This window comes from Equus przewalskii, chromosome 12, assembly GCF_037783145.1.
Source record: "Equus przewalskii isolate Varuska chromosome 12, EquPr2, whole genome shotgun sequence".
Taxonomy (NCBI): Eukaryota; Metazoa; Chordata; class Mammalia; order Perissodactyla; family Equidae; genus Equus; species Equus przewalskii.
The window spans coordinates 23,751,855-23,777,966 of record NC_091842.1 but is presented as its reverse complement, the minus strand read 5'-3'; the positions used below and the strand labels follow the sequence as shown (position 1 = coordinate 23,777,966).

The 26,112-nt window shown below is 45.2% G+C and overlaps 1 protein-coding gene across 2 annotated transcripts in view; it reads left to right on the top strand.

Annotated features, from left to right (window-relative positions):
* Positions 1–26,112, top strand: part of PRKCB (protein kinase C beta) — a 304,393-nt gene that overhangs the window by 221,704 nt on the left and 56,577 nt on the right. For both annotated transcript variants that reach the window (XM_070568297.1, XM_070568296.1), the window contains exons 9-10: positions 1,244–1,390; positions 25,743–25,916. In XM_070568297.1, the coding sequence (XP_070424398.1) occupies positions 1,244–1,390; positions 25,743–25,916 (321 nt within the window). The remainder of the gene's footprint in view (positions 1–1,243; positions 1,391–25,742; positions 25,917–26,112) is intronic.

Here is a 26,112-nt window from a genome sequence, read left to right as displayed (position 1 = left end):
TGAAATCAGAGAGGGTGCAGAGGACCAGGGTCGTCTGTGGCCCTCAGCTGTGGCCCTCAGCTGTTTTCCTGCGAGAGACGGGAAGTTGTGGGATGTTTGCAGGGAGGAGCGTCCTGAGCCCACTGACTCACTCAGGGTCACTTAGCTTACCCACGCCGGGGCAGGATGCTAACCCAAGCTTTTAACTCCACAGTTTTCTTGCTCCCAGAAGCGAATCCAGTAACAAAGCCCTGGCAGCTGCAGGTCTCACTGCTGGCGTCCTCTCTCTCCTTGTTCCAAAGCATTTGCTGCCACTCTGAGTCACCACTCGGCTCACAGCAGCAAGCCCTTCCCCCACTGCACTGAGGACAAACATGGGCCTCATTCATCCATTTATCCAACCAAATATTTAGCCGGAAACTTTCCTAGTTGTCAGGGAAATTGCAGAGAATGAGACATTCGGTGCCTGTGCAGTTTCCAGTCTACTGGGGGAAACAAATGAACAGACAATTATTATCCAATATAAACGGGAAGTGAGGTCGATGAAGGGAGCAAATAGGGACACCTAATCCAGACAGAAGGGATCAAGGAACCCTTCCCTGAGGAAGTGAAAATGTGAAGCGGGGGGTAACTAGGCCGGCAAGGGGGACAGAGCCATCCACACAGCAGCAACAGCATGTGCAAAGGCCCTGAGGCAGGAGGGGCCTGGGACATTTAAGGGCATGAAAGGAGAATGAAGCTGGGTTTCAGGGAAGAAGGACCCAAGAAGTGATGAGTTTGGAGACCAGGTAGGGCCTGATTATACTGGGCCACATAGGCCAGTGAAAGCACCGAGGTCTTTATCCTAACAATAATGGGTCACTACTGAAGCAAGTGGCAACTTGGTTGGATGTGAAGAAATGGAAAGTCACTCTGGCTGCATGTGAAGCCCAGTGTGGAGGGACCAAGGTGGGCTATCCAGGTGACAGATGATGACAGGTGGTGTTGGTGGAGATGGAAAGAAGTAGATGAATTCTAACGACAGCTATGGGGGAAAAAATGACTGCTCCTGGTGGTGGATGAGACATGAGGGATAAAGGAGGAAAGGAGGTGCCAAGGATGGTCTCCAGGTTTAGGGCTTGCAGCGTGGATGTTGACCATGCTTCTATTCACCGAGATGGGGGGCCGCGAGTTGCAGGAACCACAGCATGGACCGTCTACGTGTGCCTTCCTCCAAGAGCATCTTCAAACCCTGATGATGTTTTCTGTGTGCTTCTCCCTCCAGAGGGCCAAGATCAGTCAGGGGACTAAGACTCCAGAAGAAAAGACGACCAACACCATATCCAAATTTGACAACAATGGGAACAGGGACCGGATGAAGCTGACCGATTTTAACTTCCTGATGGTGCTGGGGAAAGGCAGCTTTGGCAAGGTACAGTATGGCTCGGTGGCCTCACCCACTCCAGAACAGCTAACAAGGCAGGCGCGTTTGCTGTTCATATGGGGCTTACACTGAGGGACGGAGTAAAAAGTCACTAAGTCTGCACTACAGTTGGTAATGAATACCATGAAGGAAATGGATAGAGTGCTGTGCCACAAACGAGTCAAGAGGGGACCCACTCAGACTGTCTGAGGAGGTGACATAAACTGAAACCTGAAGGATGAGAATGAACCAGCTATGCATTCCAAGGGCTAGGAAAGAATTTTCCCAGGAGAGAGAATAGCAAGTGCAAAGGTCCTGAGGTGGGGGAAGGGCTTAGTGCATTCTAGGTACCATCAGAAGATTTTGGGGCCAAAAGTCCTGAGCCAGGGGAGGTAGGAGGATGTGAGGTTGCAGAGATAGGCAGAGGCCTGATCATGTAAAGCCTCATGAGCTGTGATGAGTTTGGATTTTATTTACAGTGCAATGGGGAGCCATTGAAAGTTTTTAAGCAGAGAAGTGACACGATCAGATTTGCCTTTGGAAAAGATCACTCTGGCAGCCAAGAATGGAAGCCGTTGCTTTCGAGCAGCAGCACAGTTGAAGGATGACCCTGGGACTCGTAGGATGATGCTGGATGCTTTCATAGATACCGGGAGACACTGTTGTACTCAAGTTGAGATTGTGTTCTAAGTATTCTTGACTTGTTTAGTGTTGTTTAGAGTCTTTGAATCCCTTTGTGTGCCACAAACATGTCTAGTATAAATCTCATACCGCAAACTCAGGTGTGCAAAAAATATAAATTTCTTCTCCATCTCTGTAGCTTAAGTCAAAAACGTGGGAGTTATCCTTGAGTTTCCCTCACGCTCCCCTCAGCCCCGCCACATGTGGTGACTCCTGCCAGATCCTCCTCCATAGCCTGTCACAAGTTGACTGACTTCCCTCCATCTTCGCTAGTGCAACCCTAATCTAGAGCGTGCGTACCGCCTGGACCACTGCAGGAGCTCCTAACTAGTTTCCCTGCCTGTGATCCTGTTTAGCAGCCATAGTCATTTTTAGGAACTTCTGTTAAGTCAAGACTCCCCTGCATACAGCCCTCCAATGGCTTCCCGTCACAGTTGGAATAAACTCCATTCTACGTCCTCAGTTTACACCTCTCCTGACAGTCTGACCCTTGTCCTCTGCATGATGACTTCTTTTTTGGCTCTCTGTCATCCACAGTGCTCTGGCCACAGTGGTGTCTCTTGGGCTTTTTGAAACATGCAAAGTTCCTTCCTCTCTTAGAGCTTTTGTGATGCTGTTCCCTTCGGTCTTTCAAGACTGACTCCTTCTTGTAATTCTCATCTCAATTTAGATGTCACCTCTTCTGAGAAGCCTTCCCTGACGACCCACTCAAAGAGCCATGCATTCATCCTCCATGATATTTAACTCTTTCATAGCACCCATCGCCAGATGATGCTTTTCTTGTTTGTTTATTGGTTTGTCTCTCTTCTCCTTCTGAGATCTAAGCTCCATAAGAGCAGAGACCACCTCTGTCTGTTCCCCACTGTACTTCCAGTGCGTACGGATTGAACTCATTCAGGGCCTAGATTGAATGCACGGATTTTCTCTGTCTGTGGGTCACATGGTCATCTGCTGAGATGGAAGAGGGGTCTGAGGTGGCGGCCCAAAGATTGAAGAGCCTCAGCATGGAACCGGAACAGAGAGTAGAACACACGCACCCAGATTGCTGAGCAGCTCCGGGGTCCATAAAGTTAGAGTACAGCAGTTGGTAATGGAAGTGCGCTTTTTGCCCTCAGTTCTGAGCAACCTGGGTGTGGAGATGGAGAAGTCGACGGTGGGTTTGAGCTAAGGGTGGAGATTAGCAGGACCAGTGAACCAGAAGTTTTCAGTAATAAGGGAGTGAAGGATTCTGGGAAGAGTGTCGCCCACTGCAGGTCCCATGGAGCCGGATTCTAGCAGATGCCCAGTCAAAGTGTACTGAATAAACGACTAAAAATGCTATCTAGACCAGGTCGGGAAGGAAGTCAAAGCAGGAAGAGAATCATAACCTGCGTAGGAAAGGAGTCTAGAGGCTTAGGGATGACAAACCAATGGGTAAGATCGAGAGATAAAATGCTAGGAAGAAGAGAGACATTTAGATCTCAAAGATGGAGCTGTTTCCGTGAGGACGAGGAAGAAAGTGATCTAAAGGCAGAAGAGGCTCTAACGTGCGGAGGCTGTCGGGGAGTTTGAAAAAATTACGTTATATTTTTAATAAGTGATGTATTCACATGGTTCATAATTAAAATTATGTTAAAAGGATAAACATTGAGAAGTCTTGCTCCCACCCAAGTTCATGTCTTTCTGTGCCCCCTTGCTGCTATTGCCCTCCATATATAAACACTTTTCATTTAATTTGCATCTTTCCGGTTTCTCTATGCTAATTGGACAAATATGCATTTTTATTCTTGTCCTTGTTACCTCAAAAGTTACCGTACTATACACATAATTCTGCACTTTTTTGATCACTTAACAATATAGGTTTGAGAGTTTTTGATTGAGGATTGGAAGTTCCGGAGGGACTTACAGAACGGGATTGGGGTTGGGGGGGGTGGGTAAAGAAGTGGGAGAGTGGGTCACTGGGGAGCAGTGAGGGAATGAGAGAGAATAGATCTTATGTTTCCACGAAACTGTTATAATAATTGAGAGTTCTGTTCCAGTCTAGGAATGTGGCATCAAATACATCACAGATGAAAACAACAGCATGCCGTGACTAGCAAAATAGACTAACAGAAACTTCTCTGAGCCTTTAAAGCATAGAGTAACCCTTTGCAACTCCAGTTTTACTGATGATTTTATTGTGGTTTTATATTCGAATGTCTACTTTTAACTTTTTGCAATCTTGTTAGGTATGTTGATCAAGCCCCTTAAATGGACAAACAAGTGGAGTAGTTGCTCTCCCCCTTCGAGAGATGACACGGATCGACCTTTGGGGAATCCGTTTACACCTCCCCTCCCCCGGGCCCACTGAGCCAGGTCTGGCCCTGGAAAACATGCTCTTCAGCACTGTCATAATTTGTGGAGCGACTAGGAAATGACAAACAGTGTGCTAAGACCTATGAAAATGGAACAAGGGAGAAAGCCAGTGGGAAGGCCACTGAGTTCCGAACAAGTGAGCCTGTTTCAAACCCTTTAAAAAGAAGAGCAGGTTGGAGAGCGTGCTGTCCCCATCAGGTGAGAGTGCTCACCTGGAGGGGTTGTCTTACCAGAGCAGGGCATCTTGGCATGTCTGGCTTCCTTGGAGATAGATGCCTTCTAGGACTTTTGTTATAGAATGTTTGAATGTATTATTCATTTATTATTTAATGTTTATTGTATGGTTTTATCCTTCACTCTCTATTTTTTATGATTTCCTGAACCTTTGACTTCAGCTTTGCCAACCACTGCACTTTTTAGAAATTTAACCTCTGTGGTTGTCGAGTGATGACTGGAGTTAAAATTGTGCTCCAAATATATCAACTGGGCAGATACAGACTGTCCAGATTCATTATACAAGTGGACCTTATAAAGTAAACACAGCAAGTGCCTGATGTGGTATATACACAGCAAAAATACAACTCTATACATTATAAACTTGATTCATTACCCCTGAAGTACTGTCACAATAAATATCCATTAAATCTTTAATTAATGCTGCTACTGCTTGCTTTCTGAGATTTCAGATGTGCTTGTGGTAGTGATTCATAGGATCCAAGTCTTTTAAAAAAGTTATACTGGCAAGTTTGAATGGGGCCTTTCTTATTCTTTTATATCTCTGACTCTTGCCTATGAAGGGTAGTGTGCTAATGTGGGGGAGATGTGGGGAGAAGCAGGTGTATGCTGTGGTGGACATAGATCTAAAATAAAGGAGTTCAAACCCAACAGCACAAAAGTCTTTGTAAGAGATCTATCATGGAAAGTGATGGGTAATAGAAAAAAAATGAATATAGCCCGAGTGTTCATCAGTAGTGTGAAAGTTAAATGTATAAGGGTGTATCCATGATACATTCAAAAGAATGAAGTCTCTCTCTGTCTTCTTTCTCTCTCATCGCTATCTGTCTGTCTGCCTGTCTATCATCATGGAAAGATGTCCGTGACATAATACAAAGTAAAAATAGAAGCAGATCACGGAACATTATGATTACTAATGGAAAATAAACTCTAGGTAGAATAATTCTCTTTATATAATGGACTCATGGTCCCTCCTCTCATTAAACTTTTCCCCCAACATATTATTGTGAAAAATTTTAAAAACACAGAAAAATTGAAAGAATTATACAGTGAACATACATAATATCAAATACCTAGATTCTACAATTAACATTTGACTGTATTTGCTTTATTGCGTATCTATCCATCTATCTGTCCCTCTGTCAATCCATTTTTCAGTGCATTTCAAAGCAAGTTGAAGACATTGGTACACTTTACCCCTAAATTCTTCAGCATGCTTATCATTTAACCAGAATTCAATGTTTGTTTTTGATAATTTTTAAGGTAAAATTTACATACAACAAAATGCACAAGTAAATGTATCATTCTGAGTTTTGAAAAATACGTACTTTAAAACCCAATGGGGATATAAACATTAATCAAGAAAATCACACTAACAGATGTAAAGTGCAACTGCGATGCTTGTTGTGGGCTGTGAGAGCGCGTGGGAGTGGCATCAGCCCTCACTGAAGTCAGTGAAGGCTTCTGCAAGAACGTGGCTCTTGAGCTGTATCTAAAGGCTGAGTTAACTGTGCAAAGAGGGGAGGGAGCAAATGGAAATCTCAGAATGTCTCCTCTTCCTCACTCCACCCCCAGGCCAGGCTTCGTTGATCTGTGTGGCAGCCAGGACACCTAAGCTCCTATATTAGTTAGAGAGGATTCAACTGCTGCTACAAATAGGCCCCACATGTATACTGGCTCAGACACCGTAGAAATTTAGTTTTCATTCATGTAACAGTCCAAAAGGGATGCTCCTGGCCTCGTCCACTCTCTCCACATGGTGATGAAGGGTCACAGGTTCCTTCCATCTTATATGGCTGCATTAATCTCTGTGACCTTCTTGTCTACATTCAGAAGGAGGAGGGGAAAAAGAGTACAGAGGCGGCACAAACTACTTCTTAAAAGTCTTGGTTTGGAAGTGGCACCCATCACTTCTGCCTACACTCTGTTAGAGACAGTTTAGTCACAGGGCCATGCCTCAGTGCAAGGGAAGCTGGGAGAACAATTTTGGTGGAAAGCTCGTGGTCTCAGCCACTCTCCCTACTTTTCAGCTCTGGCTGGAATTTTTCTTGAGGACACACAAGATCTGACTTTTCCCTGTAGAATTCCCAGTTTGTCATGCCCCACAAACAAAAACCTTCAAGCTCCTCTTCTCAGTGACATTTCCTTGTGTTCAAATCATGGAGCATGCCAGGTGTTACTGCTGCTTTTCCTGAAGCATAGCATAAGCCAGGAATAAATCAAGTCGGAAGAATTCAGCAGCTTATGAAATTAAAGGGAAAAAGTGGAAGGTCCTTAGAAACTGGGTGCCCAGGTATTACATTTATTTCTTCAAAAAGTCCCGCCATCCAGGTCTGTTGCTCTCTATGCCTCTAACATGGTCTAAAATCAAAAGCCAGAAGGGGAGAGACAAAACCATTAAGCCTCCTTTTCTGGTGCTTGACTTTCCTAGATAATGCCCCAGGAGATTGATGACATCACATGCCTGAGTGTCACTGAGGAAGCCTTTGAGGCTTAGGCGGTGGCCACTTCCACTAAGGCACCCCTAGAGACTGGGCTCATGAGTGCCTCTCTCCAAGGTGCTGACGCCAACTCCTTTGGCTCAAAATTCAGACTGTATGATTGGATTGTGTGTGGCTGTGGCCAAGTGTCCCAAATATTAGTTATTCATGCACCTGTTTATTTTTTTCTGTCATGTACATACCTCCTTTTTACTATCTTAAATATTTTTCTTTAAATTCATTTAACTGACTTCCTTGTCTTCTTCTTAGCATTGCCTTAAGCAACAACTTTTGTGAAATCACAGCCTTGATATATCAGCTGTATATTTAATGTGTTTCAGGAGAATTTATTAAAAAAAATCTTGTCCTTGTACTGATGATGGTATGAGTACTACATTTTGTGAAAAACTCTTTTAAAATCTTACACTTTTGTGACAATTTGGCACTTCAATACCCTTGCATTTCTAAGAATGTGAAATCTTTTGCTACATATCTTGCACATACCTAAAGGTACAGAAAGTCTCTGATCTTCCCTGTCCCCCAGATCCTTTCCTTTAGATGAGCGTGCTCAATATTTCCTGTGTCCTTAAAAATCTTTCCTGTGATCTGGACCCTCCCTTCTCCATCCTTTACTCACTGAATATATCCAGGGAATCAGTCTGGTCTTTTGAGGTATACTGCCTCCACTTCCTCCCCCCACCCAGGCCTTATCCTTTTGCAATATGACTTCTACCCTCAGCCACTTCGGAAACAACTGTATCCCACGTTATCATTGATCTCTTAGGTCCTAATTCTCCAGATCTGAGCATGAGGCGTGGGGGCTGCTTATAACAGCAGAGGGCAGGCATGAGGGAAAGGAATTGAGACTGAGATTGGAACCCCATAGCGGAGAGAAGTCATCATTTTTATAATAACTGCCCACTGACAGGCATAATTAAGGATTTGTTCATTCAGGAAGTATTTGTCAAGCATCTACTATGTGCCCGGCACGCTTCTAGGTGCAGAGGAAATGGCCGTGAACAAAACAGACAAAAATACCTGCCCTCAAGAAACACATATTCTAGCGGTGATGATGACGATGATACCACCTAATGTTTTGAGTCCTTACTACATGCCAGGCTCTGCCGTAAGCACTTTATAGGTATTGGCTCACATGCTGTAATGTAGCTACTATTATCCCCATTTTACAGATGAGGACGTGAGATGCAGAAACTTGAAATAACTTACTAAAGTCACACAGCTAGTGAGTGGCATTTAACAGGTGAGGTTTGGTTCTTGGGCTCTTGATTGCTTGGTGCTTAACACTTGTATTCCTACTCTCCACAGTGGTCTCCTCAGCACCACGTCACAGACGTAGTCTAGGAGGTTAACCATTTTCCCCTCTTCTTTTTTTTCCTCCTTCTTCTTATTTTTTTTTTCCTTTCTCTTCTTTTTCCCTCTATGTGTAACAGAGTTTGCATGCCTTGTTCTTACTCTGAGCCTCTGCCATTAGACAAACTGCATGCCCACAGTGATGGAAGGCTTCAGCTTTTCTGTTCTCCCTCGTTGCTCTGTGCCTGTCAATCACCGATCCATGTGCAGACACTCGCTGGAACTGGGAGCCGTCAGCAGGGATTCCTGAGAGGGCTCATGAGAAGGGACTTCACTCTTCCAGCGACTGCCTTTCTCATATCTCCCGCAGGCTTCAACCTGTGGGATCCTCCACGTCTTGGCAGCATCTCTAGTGCGTGCATTAACTCCACAGCTGGTTCCCTTTCAACCCTCGCCCTCCATTTCTTCTCATCCTCACCCACTCTGTCTCCCATCCTCACCCTCTCCAATTCCGCTCACCTCCATCCCCATTGCCTCCAACTTTTTTTTTTTTTTAAGATTTTTTTAATTTTTTTTCCCCTTTTTCTCCCCAAAGCCCCCCGGTACATAGTTGAATATTCTTTGTTGTGGGTCCTTTTAGTTGTGGCATGTGGGACGCTGCCTCAGCGTGGTCTGATGAGCAGTGCCATGTCTGCGCCCAGGATTCGAACCAACGAAACACTGGGCCGCCTGCAGCGGAGTGCGCGAACTTAACCACTCGGCCACGGGGCCAGCCCCCCATTGCCTCCAACTTTTAATGAGCTCATACTGACTGCCAGGGACCATGCTATGGGTTTACATGCATTACAACATATTAATTCTCACCACAGCCCTGTAGGGTAGTTACTGTTATTAACCCTATTATATCTATATGGGAATTATAAGTCAGAGAGATCGAGTAACCTCCCCAGGACCACACAGCTGGGAGGAGACAGGACCAGGACTTGAAATGAGATTTTCTGATTCCAATTGACTCTTTCCATCTCTTACAGCACTCTTCTCTACTTTGCATTTTACTCATCTCCACCAAACTGCTAGTCTTTTCTTTTTTGAAAAAGCGGTTTCAAAACTGCCACAGATCTGCATTATGAATTCCTGCTTCCACCAGGGGAAAAAAAAGTTAAAAATTATATCTTATGACTGCAATGGTATAAGGACAAATATATTAATATTTTATGTTAAAGCAAACCTAGAAGTTTACTTTTTTCTTGTGATTTTAAAAGAAATTAAAATGCTTTCATGAGCCCCTAAAAAGATGGTGACCCCTAGCACTATGCCTAGTGTGCTTGATGGCATCAACCATGGTTGCTAGAACCAGCACGTCCCTCAGCAACTCCCAAGCTTGTCACCCCAAAAGCCACCGGGGTACTTAAGTAGCATGCGCTTTGGGTTTGGGCACAAGAGAACAATGCAGGACTGCAAGACCCAGACTACAGCGTGTTCTCCTGGAAGCCAGTGCAGCACTGAATTACAACAGGAAGAAATTTCCTGAGGAGATTAAAAGGCAGTTTAGTTCATACCAGTAACAAAGGCCTTTTCTCATCTTGGCGCTCCTGTTGTGGGAGTCTATCCTAATTTTAATCTCATTAGTGCTGTGGATTCTCACGCACTCATATGCGTACATACATTAGATGTGGTTACATAATCCTACAGACAAAAGTACTTCCCTTTACTTCACCCTGCTCTGCTATCTTCCTGCACCATATGGCGAGTTCCTTTATCGTATGGTTCGCAGATAGCTGAAAGTCTTTAGCTACCTGTTCCCTTAATCCTCTTCCAGAGAACCTTTTGACATTCGCTGTCTGATCTTGGATTCCTGCCTTCTCTTTGGTTTCATCCCAATGATGGCACCTTCCTCCCAGCCCCCAGTCTTTCATATGCAATTCTGATTGCAGTGTGTTTTTGCCAACTCATCTTCCCAAATCATTGGGAGGCCCTTCTGCTTTCTGAATTCTTCCAGGTCTCTCCTCAATGAAGTGACTTACTGCTTTTCTGTAACCCCTACATTTACTCCTCAGAAGATAGTAAATTACACAACAGGAAAGCATAAGGGTCCCCTTTCCGCAACAAAATTAATGATATCAAGGGAAGTAAAATATCTGGAATTCAAGTTTTACAACCCTCTGCCCTGCTTGCAAGTAGATTGTCAAGTCAGAGTGAATAAAGGGGGTATTTACTGGAAAGACGTGGCATGTTTCTGTGTATCTCACAACAGTGAAAGGCAGGAAAAGCAGCTGGAACGAGAAAGCTTCCAGGAACCCAACTGCCGTTGTCCCCGTCTTGGGGGCCCCTAATCTGCCATCCCTGCTTTTTGCTTACGTCTCTCTCCGTGGATGTGCACCAGCACCACATCCCGCAGCCTTATGTCGCTTCTCAATTCTCTATGTCTGATTCTCAAATCTAGAACATCCTAGAATTCTGAAATACCAGGAATGAGAAGCTGATGGCCATACGATCCAATTAGCTGTGGCCAACGGGGATGGGTCACTTTTCCAGCCACCCATCAGTTAGGACGACAGGAACAGACTCTCTGAAAAGCCGATGTGGTATGGGCAGTCTCTCTAACAGAAGGAAGAAAATGACTGGCCTGTTTGGTACCAAAGTGGGAGTTTCCTTTAAGATTGTATTCTTTAAAATGCTGCCTAACTCTTTGGGAAAAATAATACAAAGTTAGTCCTGTTATTGAAGGGCCAGATAGAGCCTATTAACATGGAAACTCGGTTTCAGGTGATAATTCATGGCCACTGGTCCAGTTATCGTGCTGTCATAGTTCCTGCTCCCCTCCGCACATCTATCTCCACTGCATCTTTATGTGCTATTTCCGAATTCACAGTCCTGTTAAGATGAACCCCTGGTTACTAACAGCATAACCCATAATCTTTTTTTTAACAACAAACCTAACAGCAGAAGCCTGTAGATTATACTCCTCCAGCACCCATGGTACATATTTTGGATGTACAAATATGTATGATTAATATGATTAAACAGGCCATGGTTTGTTTCTGTCCCCTCCTTGCCACCCAGTTTCACGTTATGTGTTGACCTTATTGAAAGCCACTGCAGAGATTGATAATGTATTTTGAGCACTGAGAACTCGTCTAAGTGTTTTATATGCATTCTTTATTTATTCTTCACAATGATCTCTTGAGGTGGGTGCTGTTATTATCTCCACTGGACAGATGAGGAAACAGAGACTCAGAGAGGTGAGAGACTTGCAAAGTCAGGGAGCTGTGGATGCAGGTTGAAACCCTGGGAGTCTGGCTCCCCAGTGCATAACCACTGTGCCACCCAGTCTCTTACGCTGCACTCACGTGTTCCTCTCCTGCCTTGGAGGAAGCCCATTCTCTGTTCGTTTGTAATACCAACAACAAAGGGAAGCTTGTGTGCCCAGGGCAGATCAGATTACAGAGAACCAGCTTCCTTTGTGCAACCTAATTGTTGAGACTGAATGCTGGACCCTTAAGAGTTTCATTGCATTTTCTTTTGGTAAAAGGCATCAATTATTGTTTTCTGCCCCTTGGGAACCATCTAAAAAGCAGCCAAATTAAGTCTGCTTTTATTTTAACCATCTAGCTTTGTCAAATATAACATATGATTCAAAGAAAATTGACTGTATATGCCACCAACGCTGATTTTGGCTCAAGATACTTCAATAACTCGAATTGATACCTATCAATTTTATCATATCAATTCTATTGATATCAATAATTAGACTTGATGCAGCCCAGAGTGTTGAAATAGTCGTTCTTTTGCATTTCTTATTACAACCCAATTAAACAATTAAATGCTTCTTATTAAACCCAACAAAACATCTTCATTTAAAGCTCAGGGGCTTGGCGTTTCAGGTTTAAATCTTCTTATTCACTCTCCTCCCCCTTCCCAGCAGTCACTGTGAGTCATTCCTGCCACGGGTGTAGTGACAGTTGCTTAACAATAGCAAGTACACAAGACCCTGAGATGAGTAGGCTAAAAGGACCTCCATTCTCAACTTTGTTTCACACTTCCATTGGCCTTCTCTGGTAGTGGACAACAATTCAACTTAATTAAATCTAAGGTGTGACATGGCATCATTTTAAAAGGCTTAGATCTTAATAACACCTGTCAACCTGACCTCTGATCTGAAAACTCAGCTTTTCTATCACAGAGATCCATGCCTCCCCCAGGATCAGCATCCCCGACTAGAGTTCGTCCCCATACAATCGATGAACCTACATTGACACATCATTATCACCCAAAGTCACAGTTTACATAAGGGGTCAGTCTTGGTGGTGTGCGTCCTATGGGTTTGGACAAATGTATGATGACATGTATCCACCATTATAGCATCATACAGAATAGTTTCACTGCCCTAAAAATCCTCTATGCTCTGCCTTATTCATCCCTCTCTCTTCGCTACCCCCTAGCAACCACTGATCTTTTTACTGTCTCCATGGTTTTGCCTTTTCCAGAATGTCATATAGTTGGAATCATACAGTATGTAACCATATAAAGAGATTTTATTTTAAATACGGAAAACCTTACATAATAAATCATGAAATAACCGAGTGTATCATCTGAGTTGATCTGCATGCTGAGTGTCACCACTCTTTTTTTGTCTAGCCAACTTGAAGGTTGTATCCACAAAGTGATTCAGTCCCTACCCAGATCCACCCTGTTAACTCCCAATTAGCATCTTTTCCCCCCTATGCTGCTTTTCAATTTTTCCTGAAGTACTTCTTCAATTAGCAAGTCAACCCAGTTGTCTTCCTCAAAACAAGCTATTAGAAGCCAGAAATCCTTTCTATCCTGCTAACTTCCACTTTGCTGCTAGAGGCAAATCTGTTTGTTTCCCCTGAACCAAATGACTTCATATTCCATTCGTGTGACCACCAGCAAAAATAAAGTTTAAACACGCACGTGTGGATATAAACGCTCAGAATACTTGATCCAAAGTTTGAACGCTAACAGTACACTTTGTAGAATCAAAATTAGGGCCTTCAGGATAACCTAGACCGTGTTAGGACATCTTCATGCCTGGTGAAAGTTGAAATTGGGAGAACCTCAAAAGGCCAACAGTTCGCCAACTGTGATGAACATGGTATGTTGAGTTCTTCCTATGTGTTAAGCTCTTAACATGCCCTGTGTCACTGAATCAGCACCACGGCCCTGTGAACTGGGGAACTCTTGTCTACTCTTTACCCCCACATCCGGCAGACTATGAGATCTCCTGGGTGGAATGGCTCTGCCCTCAGTCCGGGCCTCTGGTCATCAAGGGCTGGGTGACTTGGGCTCACTCTTCATCCCTGACCCGGTCTGAAGGAGAGCTTTGGCAAACCTCTATGCTAGAAAGACGAGTCTAGGGGGGCCTGGAAACCAGGCTATGTAGCCCCTTCCGTATTTGGAATCTTGGAAGTTGACAGCTGGTCTGCTGATTCCACAGGGAAGCCTTTCTGCACTGGGCATGCAGTTCCATGCGGGAGAGTCCTCTTAGCCTCTTCTAGAGGCCTCTTGCCCTGCCCCAGCTCTAAGCACAGACAGGACAACCTTGCCTTTCCTTCTGGGCTTCGCATAAGGATCTCCTGGGCTTCAGATTTTGCAGAAATTTTGGCCTATGACTCTGATTCACTTTCTGCCTTTCTCTTTCTCCCATCTGGAGAATGTGGGAGAGAACCTCTATCCCCACAGAAGGAGTTAGAACATTCCTCTTGTTCTCCCTAATTATGCTTTCACTTTATCAATATGGCTTGCTGTGTGCTGGGCACTGAGGTTTACACGCATTATGTTACCTGCTCTCTCCACAACCCTGTGAGAGAGGAACTATCATTATGCCCCTTTTATGGATGAGGGAACTGAGACTCAGAGAGGTTAAGTAACTTGCCCAAGATCACACAGCAAGCACATGATAGAGTCAGGCTTTGAACTCATGATTACAGAGCTGAACTTGTACCTACTGTGATTTTGCAATTCAAATTAGATATAAACTTCCATCTCCTCAGACTCGGTTGGTATCATAATCTCATTCTTGTATTGAAGAGCTTGTCAGGATACCTGCCATGTTGTAAAGATAAGGATGCTGACGTTAACCTCCTTTTTTAACCTGGCCGCATCCAAATTTCCCTCAAAATCCTACTCCTGAGTGGGTAACAGCCTTGGAAGTGCAGGTGGACGGTGTCTGCCCAGCGTTTCTGGACCCGATTACAACAGCATCCTGATGGCCTCCCCCAGGGCAGGCCAGCCCCAGCACAGGAAGGCCCAAATATTTAGAAGATTCTGATTTAATTGGTCTGGAGTGTGCCCCAAGCATCAGCTTCTAAAAGCTCCACATGGCGTTCTAATGTGTAGCCTGGAGAAACAGGAGCTCAGTGCAAGCAGGCAAGGCAAGCCCAAGGAAAGGATGGGAGAGGGGAGGAGCCCGAATCTGCCTTGAAACTTAGAGTTGAGCTGATCTAAGGTACCCTCTGCGGGTCTTCAGAGGGACTGGGTGCAGCCCAAGCGGGAGACAGCCCCAGAGAGCGGGGCAACCCTCAAAGAGGTGGAATCCTAAACTAGAGGAGGGTACACACCTTGCAGCAGATCGGCACCCAGTCGGGCACCCAGCCTTGTCTGTAAGGCCTCTCCCTAGTGTGATGGGTGTGGGACCGGAGGAGCAGAGGGGCTTGAGGTGCCCCACAGCTGACAGTGTGCACACATGGCTTTAACTTGCCTCTCTACCCCTCTCCCATGTCGACCCCGGCTCGCTGCACCTTACCAATCCTTTTCTCCAAAATTAGTGTTCGGGGACCCTGTGAGCCCCACTGTCTCTCTGTTTTAGATGCAGCCTCTGAGTTCATCGAGTGAGAATCTTTTCCCGCTCCCTGTGCGTCAGTCAAGCTTACAGCTCCCACGGTGCTCGATGGTTTGCTCCTCTTCCCTCTCCTCCTCCTCTTCCGACCTTGTACGGGTGTGGTTAAGCACATCATCCGCCACAGCACTGTGTGTTCAAGATCCATGCACTTTCCACCCGGGAGTCCCTGAGCTGCTTTTTTTTTTTTTTAGACCTAAGTTCTAGGGGAAGCTTATTTTTCTCCTCAAAAAATGATTTCCCTTATAGAAAATAGGAACTTTTATTATTTTTCATGTATCTCTGGCTGCTTTGGCCTCTAGGAAGCTGAGAGTACACATGGGTACACACTATATTTAGTATATATATATATGAATATATACATGTATATACATATATATATACACAATACATGTACATACGCGCTACATGCTGTGTAATCATTTTAACCAGCTTTATTGAGGTATGATTTACATACCATAAAATCTGCTTGTTTATGTTATATAATCTTGAATGCTACCTCTAATTCTTTGTGAAATATGGGTTGGATATAGTCGTAGGTAAATTAAACAATGCTGAGGCCTAAGTATCTGAAGATCTTTGGTGACCTCGCTCTAGAGTTTTTTAGCTACTTGCCCCCCACTCAGATCTTTTCATTCATTTATTCAACAGATACTGAGTGAGTGAGTGTCTACTAGGTGCTAGATGTTGGGGATGTAACAGTGAGCAAGCCAAACAAAATAGCTGCTCTCACAGAGCTTACATTCTAAGAAGAGAGGAAAATAAACAAATAGAGATTACTATGTTGCCAGGTGTAGTAAGTGCTGCGAAGAAAAAAAAAATAGCGGAAGCCAATGGGGAGCAACAGAGGTGACTGCAGTTTTAGAGACGGTGGTCAGGGAGGACCTCTGCAAGGAGGTCACACTGGACAAGGTAAGGGAGAAAACTGTTGAGCATATCTGGGGGAAGCATCCTGCAGGCAGGACAAACGGGATGCAGCAATCCCAAGAGATAGGATTCAGTGCTAAGTGCAGCGGGAAGACGGAGGAAGATCCGAGGAAGGCTGCGTGACACGAGCCCACTTGAGCTTTAAAGCATTGTTGGGCGCTGTGGAGGACACAGTGTACGTGGGGGTTGGGAGAAGTAAAGTGGAAGCAGAGAATTAGTTAGGAGGCAATTGCAGGAGACCAGGTTAGAGACCGTGGGGCTTAGAGCAGGAAGGAGGGTGGATGTGGTATGTATTTTGAAAGTAGAGCTGACAAAACTTGTTGATGTGTTGGATGAGAGATGTAAGAGAAAGGAATTGAGGGAAGCTCCATTTGGCTTTGGACTTTTGGTGGGTGTCTGTTGAAGTTGGGGGAGTGGGGAATGGGTCTTGGGCCCCTGACTGTCCCTGCCTTCTCTCATTAGTCAGCAAATGAACACACAGTTCCCTCAGCGCAGATCTCCTTAGCCACTTGAGGACTGGAAATTGGTACAAGGATCACAAGCAGTCCCCTGGCTTGTTCTCTGAAAAGATGAAGCTGCTGATAACCACTGTGGTGGGTAGACTTGTCTCCCCCCAGAATTTATGTTCAAGTCCTAACTTCCCGGACCTGTGAATGTGGCCTTATTTGGACATAGGGTCTTTGCAGATGTAATCAAGTTAAGATGAGGTCATACTGGATTAGGGTGGGCCCCAATCCAATGACTGGAGACCTCATAAGAGAGGAAGAGTGGACACAGACACAGAGACCCAGGGAATAAGGCCATGTGAAGACAGAGGCGGAGATTGGAGTGATGCGTCTGCAAGCCAAGGAGTGCCAACAGTCGCTGGCAGCCAGCTGAAGCTGGGAGAGAGGCGTGGATCAGAGCCTCCCAAAGGAACCAGCCCTGCCCACACCTTGATTTTGGACTTCTGGTCGCCAGAACTGTGAAAGAATAAATTCCTGTTGTCTTATGCCACCCAATTTCTGGTTCCTTCCTCTGGCAGCCCTCAGAAATGAGTACAAAGAGCGGGTTTTGAGCACTCATCATTTGCCTGGCACAGGACTGAGTCAAGGTGTGTGCTTTGCACACTTTATCCCACAAAGTTCCCTCAGTACCACCAAAAGCTTGGTATTGTTGGTGTCCCTATTTTACAGATGAGGAAATGAAAGCTTGGGAAAGTTAAGTGAATTTCCCGAGGTCATGCAGCTAGTATGTGAAGGAACTTGGACATGTACCAGGTCTTCTAGCTCTAAAATCAGTGCCCTAACCATTATGCAACACTGTCCCTTGGCCAAGAGCTTAGATTTCAGGCACATTTCACCATGTGGATTCGCCAGGAAAGTTCACCACAACAAACTTTCCACCCGGGAGTCCCTGGGCTGCTTTCCTCCATGTTATCTGCTGTCACTGGAGTGTTGCTATTTATCACATCTCTCCCAGAAGATTCTTGGGTAACAGATGTGGCTTGGAATTTGATAAGAACGTCACTTCAACACATCCTCTCAATCTGTTTGGAATCCTCACCCTGGAGATGGAGGGACAGCTGAGCAAACAGCCCACGCCCTCTATGTTGGTATGAACTCCAGGGAAAGCTCCAGAAACTGCCTGAGACAATTCATAAAAGATCGTTTCCACTTGAAAGAACATTTTAGAACATGGCCATCACCGCCATAGCCGGTGCTTTGGCTATTTTTCTGCCATTTCTCTGTCCTGTGCCAAGGCTTCAGGGCCCCGGTGGAGGAAGTAGGATCTTCTCAAGCCACTTATGATTGGAAGCAGGGCCATGTGTGTTCTGTTTATGGCTGTATCATCAGGGCCAGGCATCGTGCCTAGCACAGAATTCCCCGCAGAACTTGTGGACCGCAGGATGAACTGGAATGGTGACTGCAGCACTCACTCACACCAGGCTCATCTTGCTAAGTGAATGAATGGTTCGTTAATGGTTGTATAAGAAACGGAAAAAGGAAATGACTGTTCTGTCCTTGGCCATGAATAGCCCACCGGGTCCCAAGCCTCAACAGCTGGAATGGGTGAGAAAGGGAGGAATAAGGCCAGGATCTGGAACCAAATTCGAAACACCCCAGCAATAATTTGCAGACAGAGCAGCCTCACAATGCACCACTTGGTATTTAGGGCTCAGAGAATCAGATAGGGTGTGGTTAAAAGCATGGATGTAGGAGACAGGTGACCTAGGAAGTGTCACTTTGTGGTGGAGTGACTTTTGGCCAGGTCACCTAACATCTCTAAGAACCTAGCTTCCTCATCTGTAAATTGGGAATATAGTAGTGGTACCTACCCTACATAGTGGTGTGGAAGGTAAATGAGTCAATGCACAGCGTAAGTAAGAAGTGGGAGTGGCTGTCCTGTCAACCCCAAGTCAGCCACCTCCCCTCATGTGCTGGGCCTCCCTCCCAGCATTGCCCTTTCTCTCCCCAGCACAAACATTGGGCCATCCCCTTTGAACGAACATCGCCTCCTCTTTGTGCAGTCACCCTGCTCAGCACCGGTGCTGCTCTGGCTGCTGGGTCTCTCAGATTCTGCAGGAGAGTCATTCGCTGTGTCTCAGACGTTTTGAGTTGGAACCTGGAATTTGAGTTCTAGAGCTTGAGTGCTTACTTCCTGCAGTAATTCTAGGCCAAGCTTTATGGATGCAGGGAATTTAATCCTAAGGGAGTACAGTTCTCTTCCTTTGAGCTGGAAGATGCCTCCCCATCTCCACCTTGCTAGTCCTGTTGATACTTCAGGTCTCGCCTAACTGTCACTTCCTCAGGGCATCTTTTGCTGACCCACCAATCAGGTTGAGTCCTCCCTGTAAACATTTGCAGAGCACCATGCCCTTCTCTTTCAGGGGTTTACTTGTGGCTCAATTAGGTATTATTTGTGCTGGAGTGTAAGCTTCATGAGGGCAGGGGCCTTGTCATTCTGCATCCCCAGTGCCTAACTTAGTGCCTGGCACATCCTAGACACTTACCTAATGCTTACTGAATGAATGGATGAGCTGGCCAGCCTTCCAGGTCCTGGATTAGACTAGGAAAGGTGATACAATGGGAAGGCAGAATGAATTTCATCTCCATTGCCCCTCTCAATTGAAGCCTTTTTTCTAAAATAAATTGATTGAAAAATGTGTGCACAGCGAAACCCAAGAATTAAACAAACCGAGGTACAGGGCCACACGTGACGACGCTGGTTTGCATTAGTGCACATAGGAACTTAGATGTCCATTCTGCATACCAGGTCATCCCCAAACTCAGAGGTTTCAAACGACAATCGTATGTTGTCTCTCATGGTCTCCAAGGGTCAGGAAATTGGGAATGCGCCCTGGTTGATTGTGGTTCGGGCTTTCTCTTATGGTGGCCGGGGCTGGGCCAGTGTGGCTCCACCTGGTGCTGTCTGGGCACCAAGCTCTTCGTGTAATCTCCGGGCTCCTCCGTGAAGTCTCATTCTGTGGACTTGTCAGCACCATGGCCTCAGGGCTCCAAAGACACGTGTCCCAAGAGAAACTGATAGAAGCTACTGCCTCAGAAGTCACACAAGATCACTTCCACTATATTCTCTTTGCTGAGTCGGTCACAAAGACCTGCCCAGGTCAAGGGGAGAGGGCTTAGACTCTGCCTCTTGATTGAGGAGTATTAAATATTTGTAGATATGATATTTTTTTTATTGAGGTAACATTGCTTTAGAACATTATATAAGTTTCAGGTGTACATCATTATGTTTTGATTTCTGTGTAGATTACATCATGTTCACCACCCAAAGACTAATTACCATCTGTCCTCATACACATATGCCCTCCTCCCACCTCACTTCCCTTCTGGTAACAACCAATCTAATCTCTGTTGCTATGTGTTTGTTGTTGTTCTTGCTCTCATCTTCTACCTTCTACTTATGAGTGAGATCATAGATTATTTGGCTTTCTCTATCTGACTTATTTCACTTAGCCTAATGCCCTCAGGGTCCATCCATCTTGTCCCAGATGGCAAGATTTCATCTTTTTTATGGCTGAGTAGTATTCCATTGTGTGTATGTACTACATCTTCTTTATTCATTTGTCCCTTGATGGGCATCTAGGTTGCTGCCAAGTCTTGGCTATTGTGAATAATGCTGTAATAAACATGGGGGTGCATATATTTTTATGCATTTCTGTTTTCATGTGCTTTGGATAAATACCCAGCAGTGGAAAAATTGGATCATATGGTAGTTCTATTCTTAAGTTTTTGAAGAATCTCCGTACTGTTTTCCATAGTGGCTGCACCAGTTTATCCCACCAGCAGTGTAGGAGAGTTCTTTTCTCTGCACGTCCTCTCCAATGCTTGTTGTTTCTTCTCTTTTTAATTAGAGCCGTTCTCACAGGTGTGAGGTGATAACTTGTTGTAGTTTTGATTTGCATTTCCCTGATAATTAGTGATGTTGAGCATCTTTTTGTGTGCCTGTTGGCCATCTGTATATCTTCTTTGGAGAAATCCCTGTTCAGATCTTTTGCCCATTTTTTAGTTGGGCTATTTGTTTCTTTGTTTTTAAGATGTATGAGTTCTTTATATATTTTGGAGATTAACCTCTTATCAGATAGATGATTTGCAAATATCTTCTCCCAGTTGTTAGGTTGTCTTTTCATTTTGTTGTACAAAAGCTCTTTAGGCTGATGTGGTCCCATTTGTTTATTTTTTCTTTTGTTTCCCTTGCCTGTTAAGACATGGTATTCAAAAAGATACTACTAAGACCGATGTCAAAGAGTGTACTGCCTATGTTTTCTTCTAGAAGTTTCATGGCTTCAGGTCTTACATGCAAGTCTTTAATCCAATTTGGGTTAATTTTTGTGTATGGTGTAAGATAATGGTCTACTTTCATTCTTTTGCATGTGGCTGTCTAGTTTTCCCAACACCACTTATTGAAGAGACTTTCCTTTCACTGTTGTATGTTCTTGGCTCCCTTGTCGAAAATCAGCAGTCCATAGATGCGTGGGTTTATTTCTGGGCTCTCAATTCTGTTGTAGACATCTTTTGAAACCACTACAGAATATCACTTCCTTCATGACATGGGGAAAGCTCTCAAATAGTTCTCTAAGAGGGGGCAGAGAGATTCCTACCGAAAAGGAAAGCTTCATTAAAATATTAAGAAGCAAAAGAAAGTTCCCTTCTCACCCCACATGAATGACTGCTGAGAGAGTCTCAGGAAAATCAAGATCGAAGGATTCTGTTGTACCTGTGGACACTTCCTAACCACCGCATTAAATGAATCAGTTTTAAGAGCACCTCATACTTCCTCAGAACAACAAATTTAGTGATTAGAATGAAGGGGAGGGGAGGTGCTTGTTAAAATGCAGACTCCCAGGCCACCACCCAGAGCTTCCGGATGCGAGAAGGTGCTTGGAATCTGTATTGTAAACAAGTGCCCCCATGTGCTTCTGATACAGGCAAGAGGCTCTGTCCTTACACAGCGTGGAATTTGCCTTGTTTTAGGTCACGTCCTGACCTAATGCTATTTGGCTTCCTGAAATTTTTATTTTTATTAAGAATTTGAGATACCCGGGTAATAATTTTGTCTTACAGGATCTCTAAGAAACGGAAATCCATTCACCCTAATATAAATAAAAATGGTAACTTTATTGGAGGGATATGGAGGTTTCTAATAGGAAACAGCCAAGCCTCATGAGAGATTGGAACCAGGAACTGGAAAGCAAGGCCTCTGCTCATTCTCTGACCTTCTTTTCTCCCCCGCACGTGTGTTTCATTCGTCTCTGCCTGTGTGTGGTGGAAAAGGACCACTCCTGGCAGCTCTTTGTGTTTCTCTATTCAGTGGCCCAGGACTGACTGCTTGGAGTGTCTCAATTCCAAATTTTAGGAGAGAGAATCTGATCAGCTCAGCTTAGATCAGTTATCTACCTCTGATCCAATCATCTATGGCCAGGTGGGTCCACTGACCAGTCAGAGGGTTCTTCTAATAAGGAGTTGGAATAAATGAAAGAGATGGTAGAGTTCATCTCAAAATTAAACTGCAGCCACTTTTGATAGTATAGTCACTCTTATTTTTCCTCATCTTTCTTGAAACACAAGTTCTAGAACAGGGTGCCTGGCCCACCATATATTTTTGTAAATAAAGTTTTATTGGAACACAGCTAATCGTTGTGTATTGTCTATGGCTGCGTTAGTGCTACAATGGTGAGTGAAGTAGTTGATACCGAGATTTCCCAAAAAGCCTATAATGTTTACTATTTGGACCTTTACAGAAAAAGTTTGCCGACCCCTGCTCTAGAATTTAATTCAGTTCTATATCTAAATTGTTACTTATGTTTCATGTGCGTCAGTTCTATTTCCCTCCAACCAATATAAGAGAATTTCCCAAACTTGGCACATTTGCATACCACTCGCATGATGTTAGAAGTGCCATCTGGCACTGGCTTGTTCTTCCGTCTACCCATGTGGTTAGGACAGGGCAAGGCACTGAGAATCTTTATACAACCTTGTTGATCGACTGAAAAACCTATCTTTACAAATGCAACAGAATTTCCTAAGGTGTGAACCCCTCTCCTTGATGATTTGCAAGATGATTTTAGTTTAGTACTTGAGATTTTTTTTAGGTGGTACATAGACGTGATATTACATAAAAGTAAATCACATCAAGATATCCATTATTCTCTCTTTATGTTTTCTTTTTGTCTTTCTAATTACTCGAACAAGAAAGTCTCATTTGATGGCAATATGCCACTAATAGTTCTCTAATATTTGCTAATATCATTTTTTCCTTTAACAAGGAGGAAACGCAGGGCCTGGCTCAGAACCTTCAGCAGTGAGCAGTATCGAGCTAGAATTTCCTGCACTGCTTTGCTTTTATTTATTTTTATGTTTGTCTTCCGTTTATGGCTAGTGATCCTGGCTTGCCATTAATAGTGGTGATATAAAGTTTCCTTTTCAGATAAGTTTAGTTAAGTAAAAAAATGACTGGATTTTTAAAATACTAAGCAAGTACCAGTTTAGGTGGTAGGAAAAGATGGGAAAAGGCACATGACTGATTGGTTGAAGTTTGGAAAAGCCTGTGTCAAAGTCACTGACAGGGCTACCAAGCAATCCTGGTGCCCAGAGGAGGGAGTGACCCCTTTGGTCTAAGTGGATCACTGAAAGTTATCAGCTGGGCTGGACACTGCAGGCAGTGGGAACAGAACATTCAAAGGAAGAGAAAGAGGAGGATGTGGTTATGGAATTGTGTGGCTTGCAGGTACCAGTGAAGGACTTTAAGCATTCGAGGAGCATGTTCAGATCTGCATTTTTACAGCAATCGTTAGCTCAAGCAGGTTAATCTCTCTGAGCCTCAGTTTGCTTATCTGTAGAATGGGGATAATTGAAACAGATGTAGAATGTCCGCCCGTGCTGCTGGTGCATGGGGAATTCCCAGCCATCTGTCCTGCTTCTCCCCAGGCAGGGCACTAAGATGTCCTATCATGACTGCGTCAGCATTCAAGGTGCCCAGCGCCCCTCCCCTGTGTTCACGAGCAGTGTGTGTGTGTGGCAGGTGTAGGGGGTGTTACAAGTATTCAGGATTGTGAGATGGTGCCTTGACCCGTCTGATGGGTCTGTGGGGCTGTCAACAAGCAAAGAAAGCACAGCCTGAGCATCTGTTGTACTCTGGGGTCCTCTCAGCTGCAGGTTCTTCTCGCTCCCAATCCCAGGCCCTCTCCCCATTTGCCTTCTGGCCACATCACCTCGCTGCCCCCGCCCTGCACTCACCCCAGCCTTCTCTGGAATCTGGGAGCAGAGCACCCAACTCCACCCGACTCTTTGCATCTTAGGACGGTGGCTCCCTGGAGTCACTGTTTCTGCCTTGGTGAGGGCTGGGGAAGGGAAACGGCTCTTGGGTACCAGCGAGAGAACAGAGGGAAATGGGAAATAAACTAAGACACACGTTCCAGCACTTTGAGACCTACCCTGCAGCGTGGGCTGGTGGGTCTGCTGTGAGGACTGAGTAAATGCCAGCAGGTGAGACCTGCTCAGCTTGGCAGCTCCTATTTCTACGGTGGGGCTGGAGAGAAAAAGGTTGAGAAAGTCCTGTTGCTGTGGAAGCGGACGCCAGGAAACTTTCTTCCTAAGAGCTCTAAAGTCCTGAGTCTGCAGTGCCCGGGCCCCCCCCCCCCCTCCCGGCTGTGACAAGCCAGAAGATGGTGAGAGCAGGAGACGGGGCCTCTGCGTGAGCCAGGGAGCTCGGCTGGAAGCTTCTGTGCATGAGTCCAGTCAGACCTCTGAGCTTTAGGATAAGGGCCGAGTGGAGCGGGCTGTGCTGCCCTTCCTCCTTGAGCCTCCCTCCGTGCATCACTTCCTCTGACCCCAGGCCTCTGTTGCATTCTCTGGTCCTCCAGCTGAGTCAGATGTGAGCACTTTGTTTCCTCAGCCACCTAACCTCCTGGAGGATTCTTCTGGAGCTCTGAGCAGGTGGAGCATTTACAAGCAGAGACTTTGCTGTCAGGTAGACCGGAGTTCAAATCCTGCCTCTGTTCCTAACTGAATTCATGCTGTGACAGGTTGCTTACCCTCCCTGAGCCTCTGTTCTCTATAAAATAGGATTCTTAATGGTTCCTACCCACTAGGTCTTATGCAAAGTAAATGAGAAATAATACATGAAAACCACTCGTTGTCTGGCACATTGATATGTGCTCAAAAATATTGTGGTGATTGATAATATTATCTACAAAATATCCGATATAGTGCATGCAATAAATACTTCAATATGATTGCTTCTTCCTCCAGGAAGCCTTCCCAGAAGCCCCCAGGCCAGGCTGGGTCTTGTGCAAGTAGTCCTACCCTGTGCTTCCTAAGTGGCTTCTTGAGAATGGTATCTGCTGGTCACTGTTCCCTCTGGCATAGTCACAACCAGTGAAAATAATGACATCACAAGCACACCAATTTACATGCCCTGATTGTGACCACAGCTGAGTGGAAAGAACCCCCAGGACAACAGGAGAGGATGTTAAAATGTTGCGTTAATCATCCCTGTAATTAATGTCTGAAGTCTTCCTTCCTCTTTGGAGTGCAGGGTCAGAGAACGTGCCTGCTTGTTTTTTGTTGTATCCCCAGTGCCTAGCAGGATCCTAATGAATATTAAATAGTTGAATGAATAGGGAACAAGTGCCCCAAATTCAGTTTTATCAGGAATTCACTGATTCTCTCATTCAGCAGATCTTTATTAAACATCTACCATGTGCCAGGCACTATTCCAGGCTCCTGGGTTACACCTGTGAACAAAACAAGCAAAGATGCTTGCCCCCGTGGGGTTTATGTTCTAACCATGTTGGTTGGGCATTGATACATATCCCAAAGGGATCGGTACTGGATCATTGCTCTTGGAACCATCCTCTCTTCACTAGGTTCAGCCATTCCAAGTGTGAGGTCTGTCAAAACTTCGCCTATTGTTTCCGCGTCAACAGAGGGCGTCTGGACAAAGCTTGGAGTGGATTTGAAGGAACATCAGCCACCCGTGGCTTTCCCTCGGGCCCCTTCCAACTATCCTGACATCCTTGCTCTCTTTCCAGGTCATGCTCTCAGAGCGAAAGGGCACAGATGAGCTCTATGCTGTGAAGATCCTCAAGAAGGATGTGGTGATCCAAGATGACGATGTGGAATGCACGATGGTGGAGAAGCGGGTGCTGGCCCTGCCCGGGAAGCCGCCGTTCCTGACCCAGCTGCACTCCTGCTTTCAGACCATGGTAACTGGCATGCAGGCCTGGCCACTCCACCTCCAGAGTTTCACCAGGATTTGGGCAAAGCTATCCCAGCAGCACCCACCCCAAAGGAACCCCTGGGCCCTCCCATTCTAGACGGGAAGATTTGGGGCCTGGGAACTCTGCTGAGAGTTTCTGAGGTTGCTGCTGAGAAGTGCTCTCCTCTGAGGCAGATGCTGTT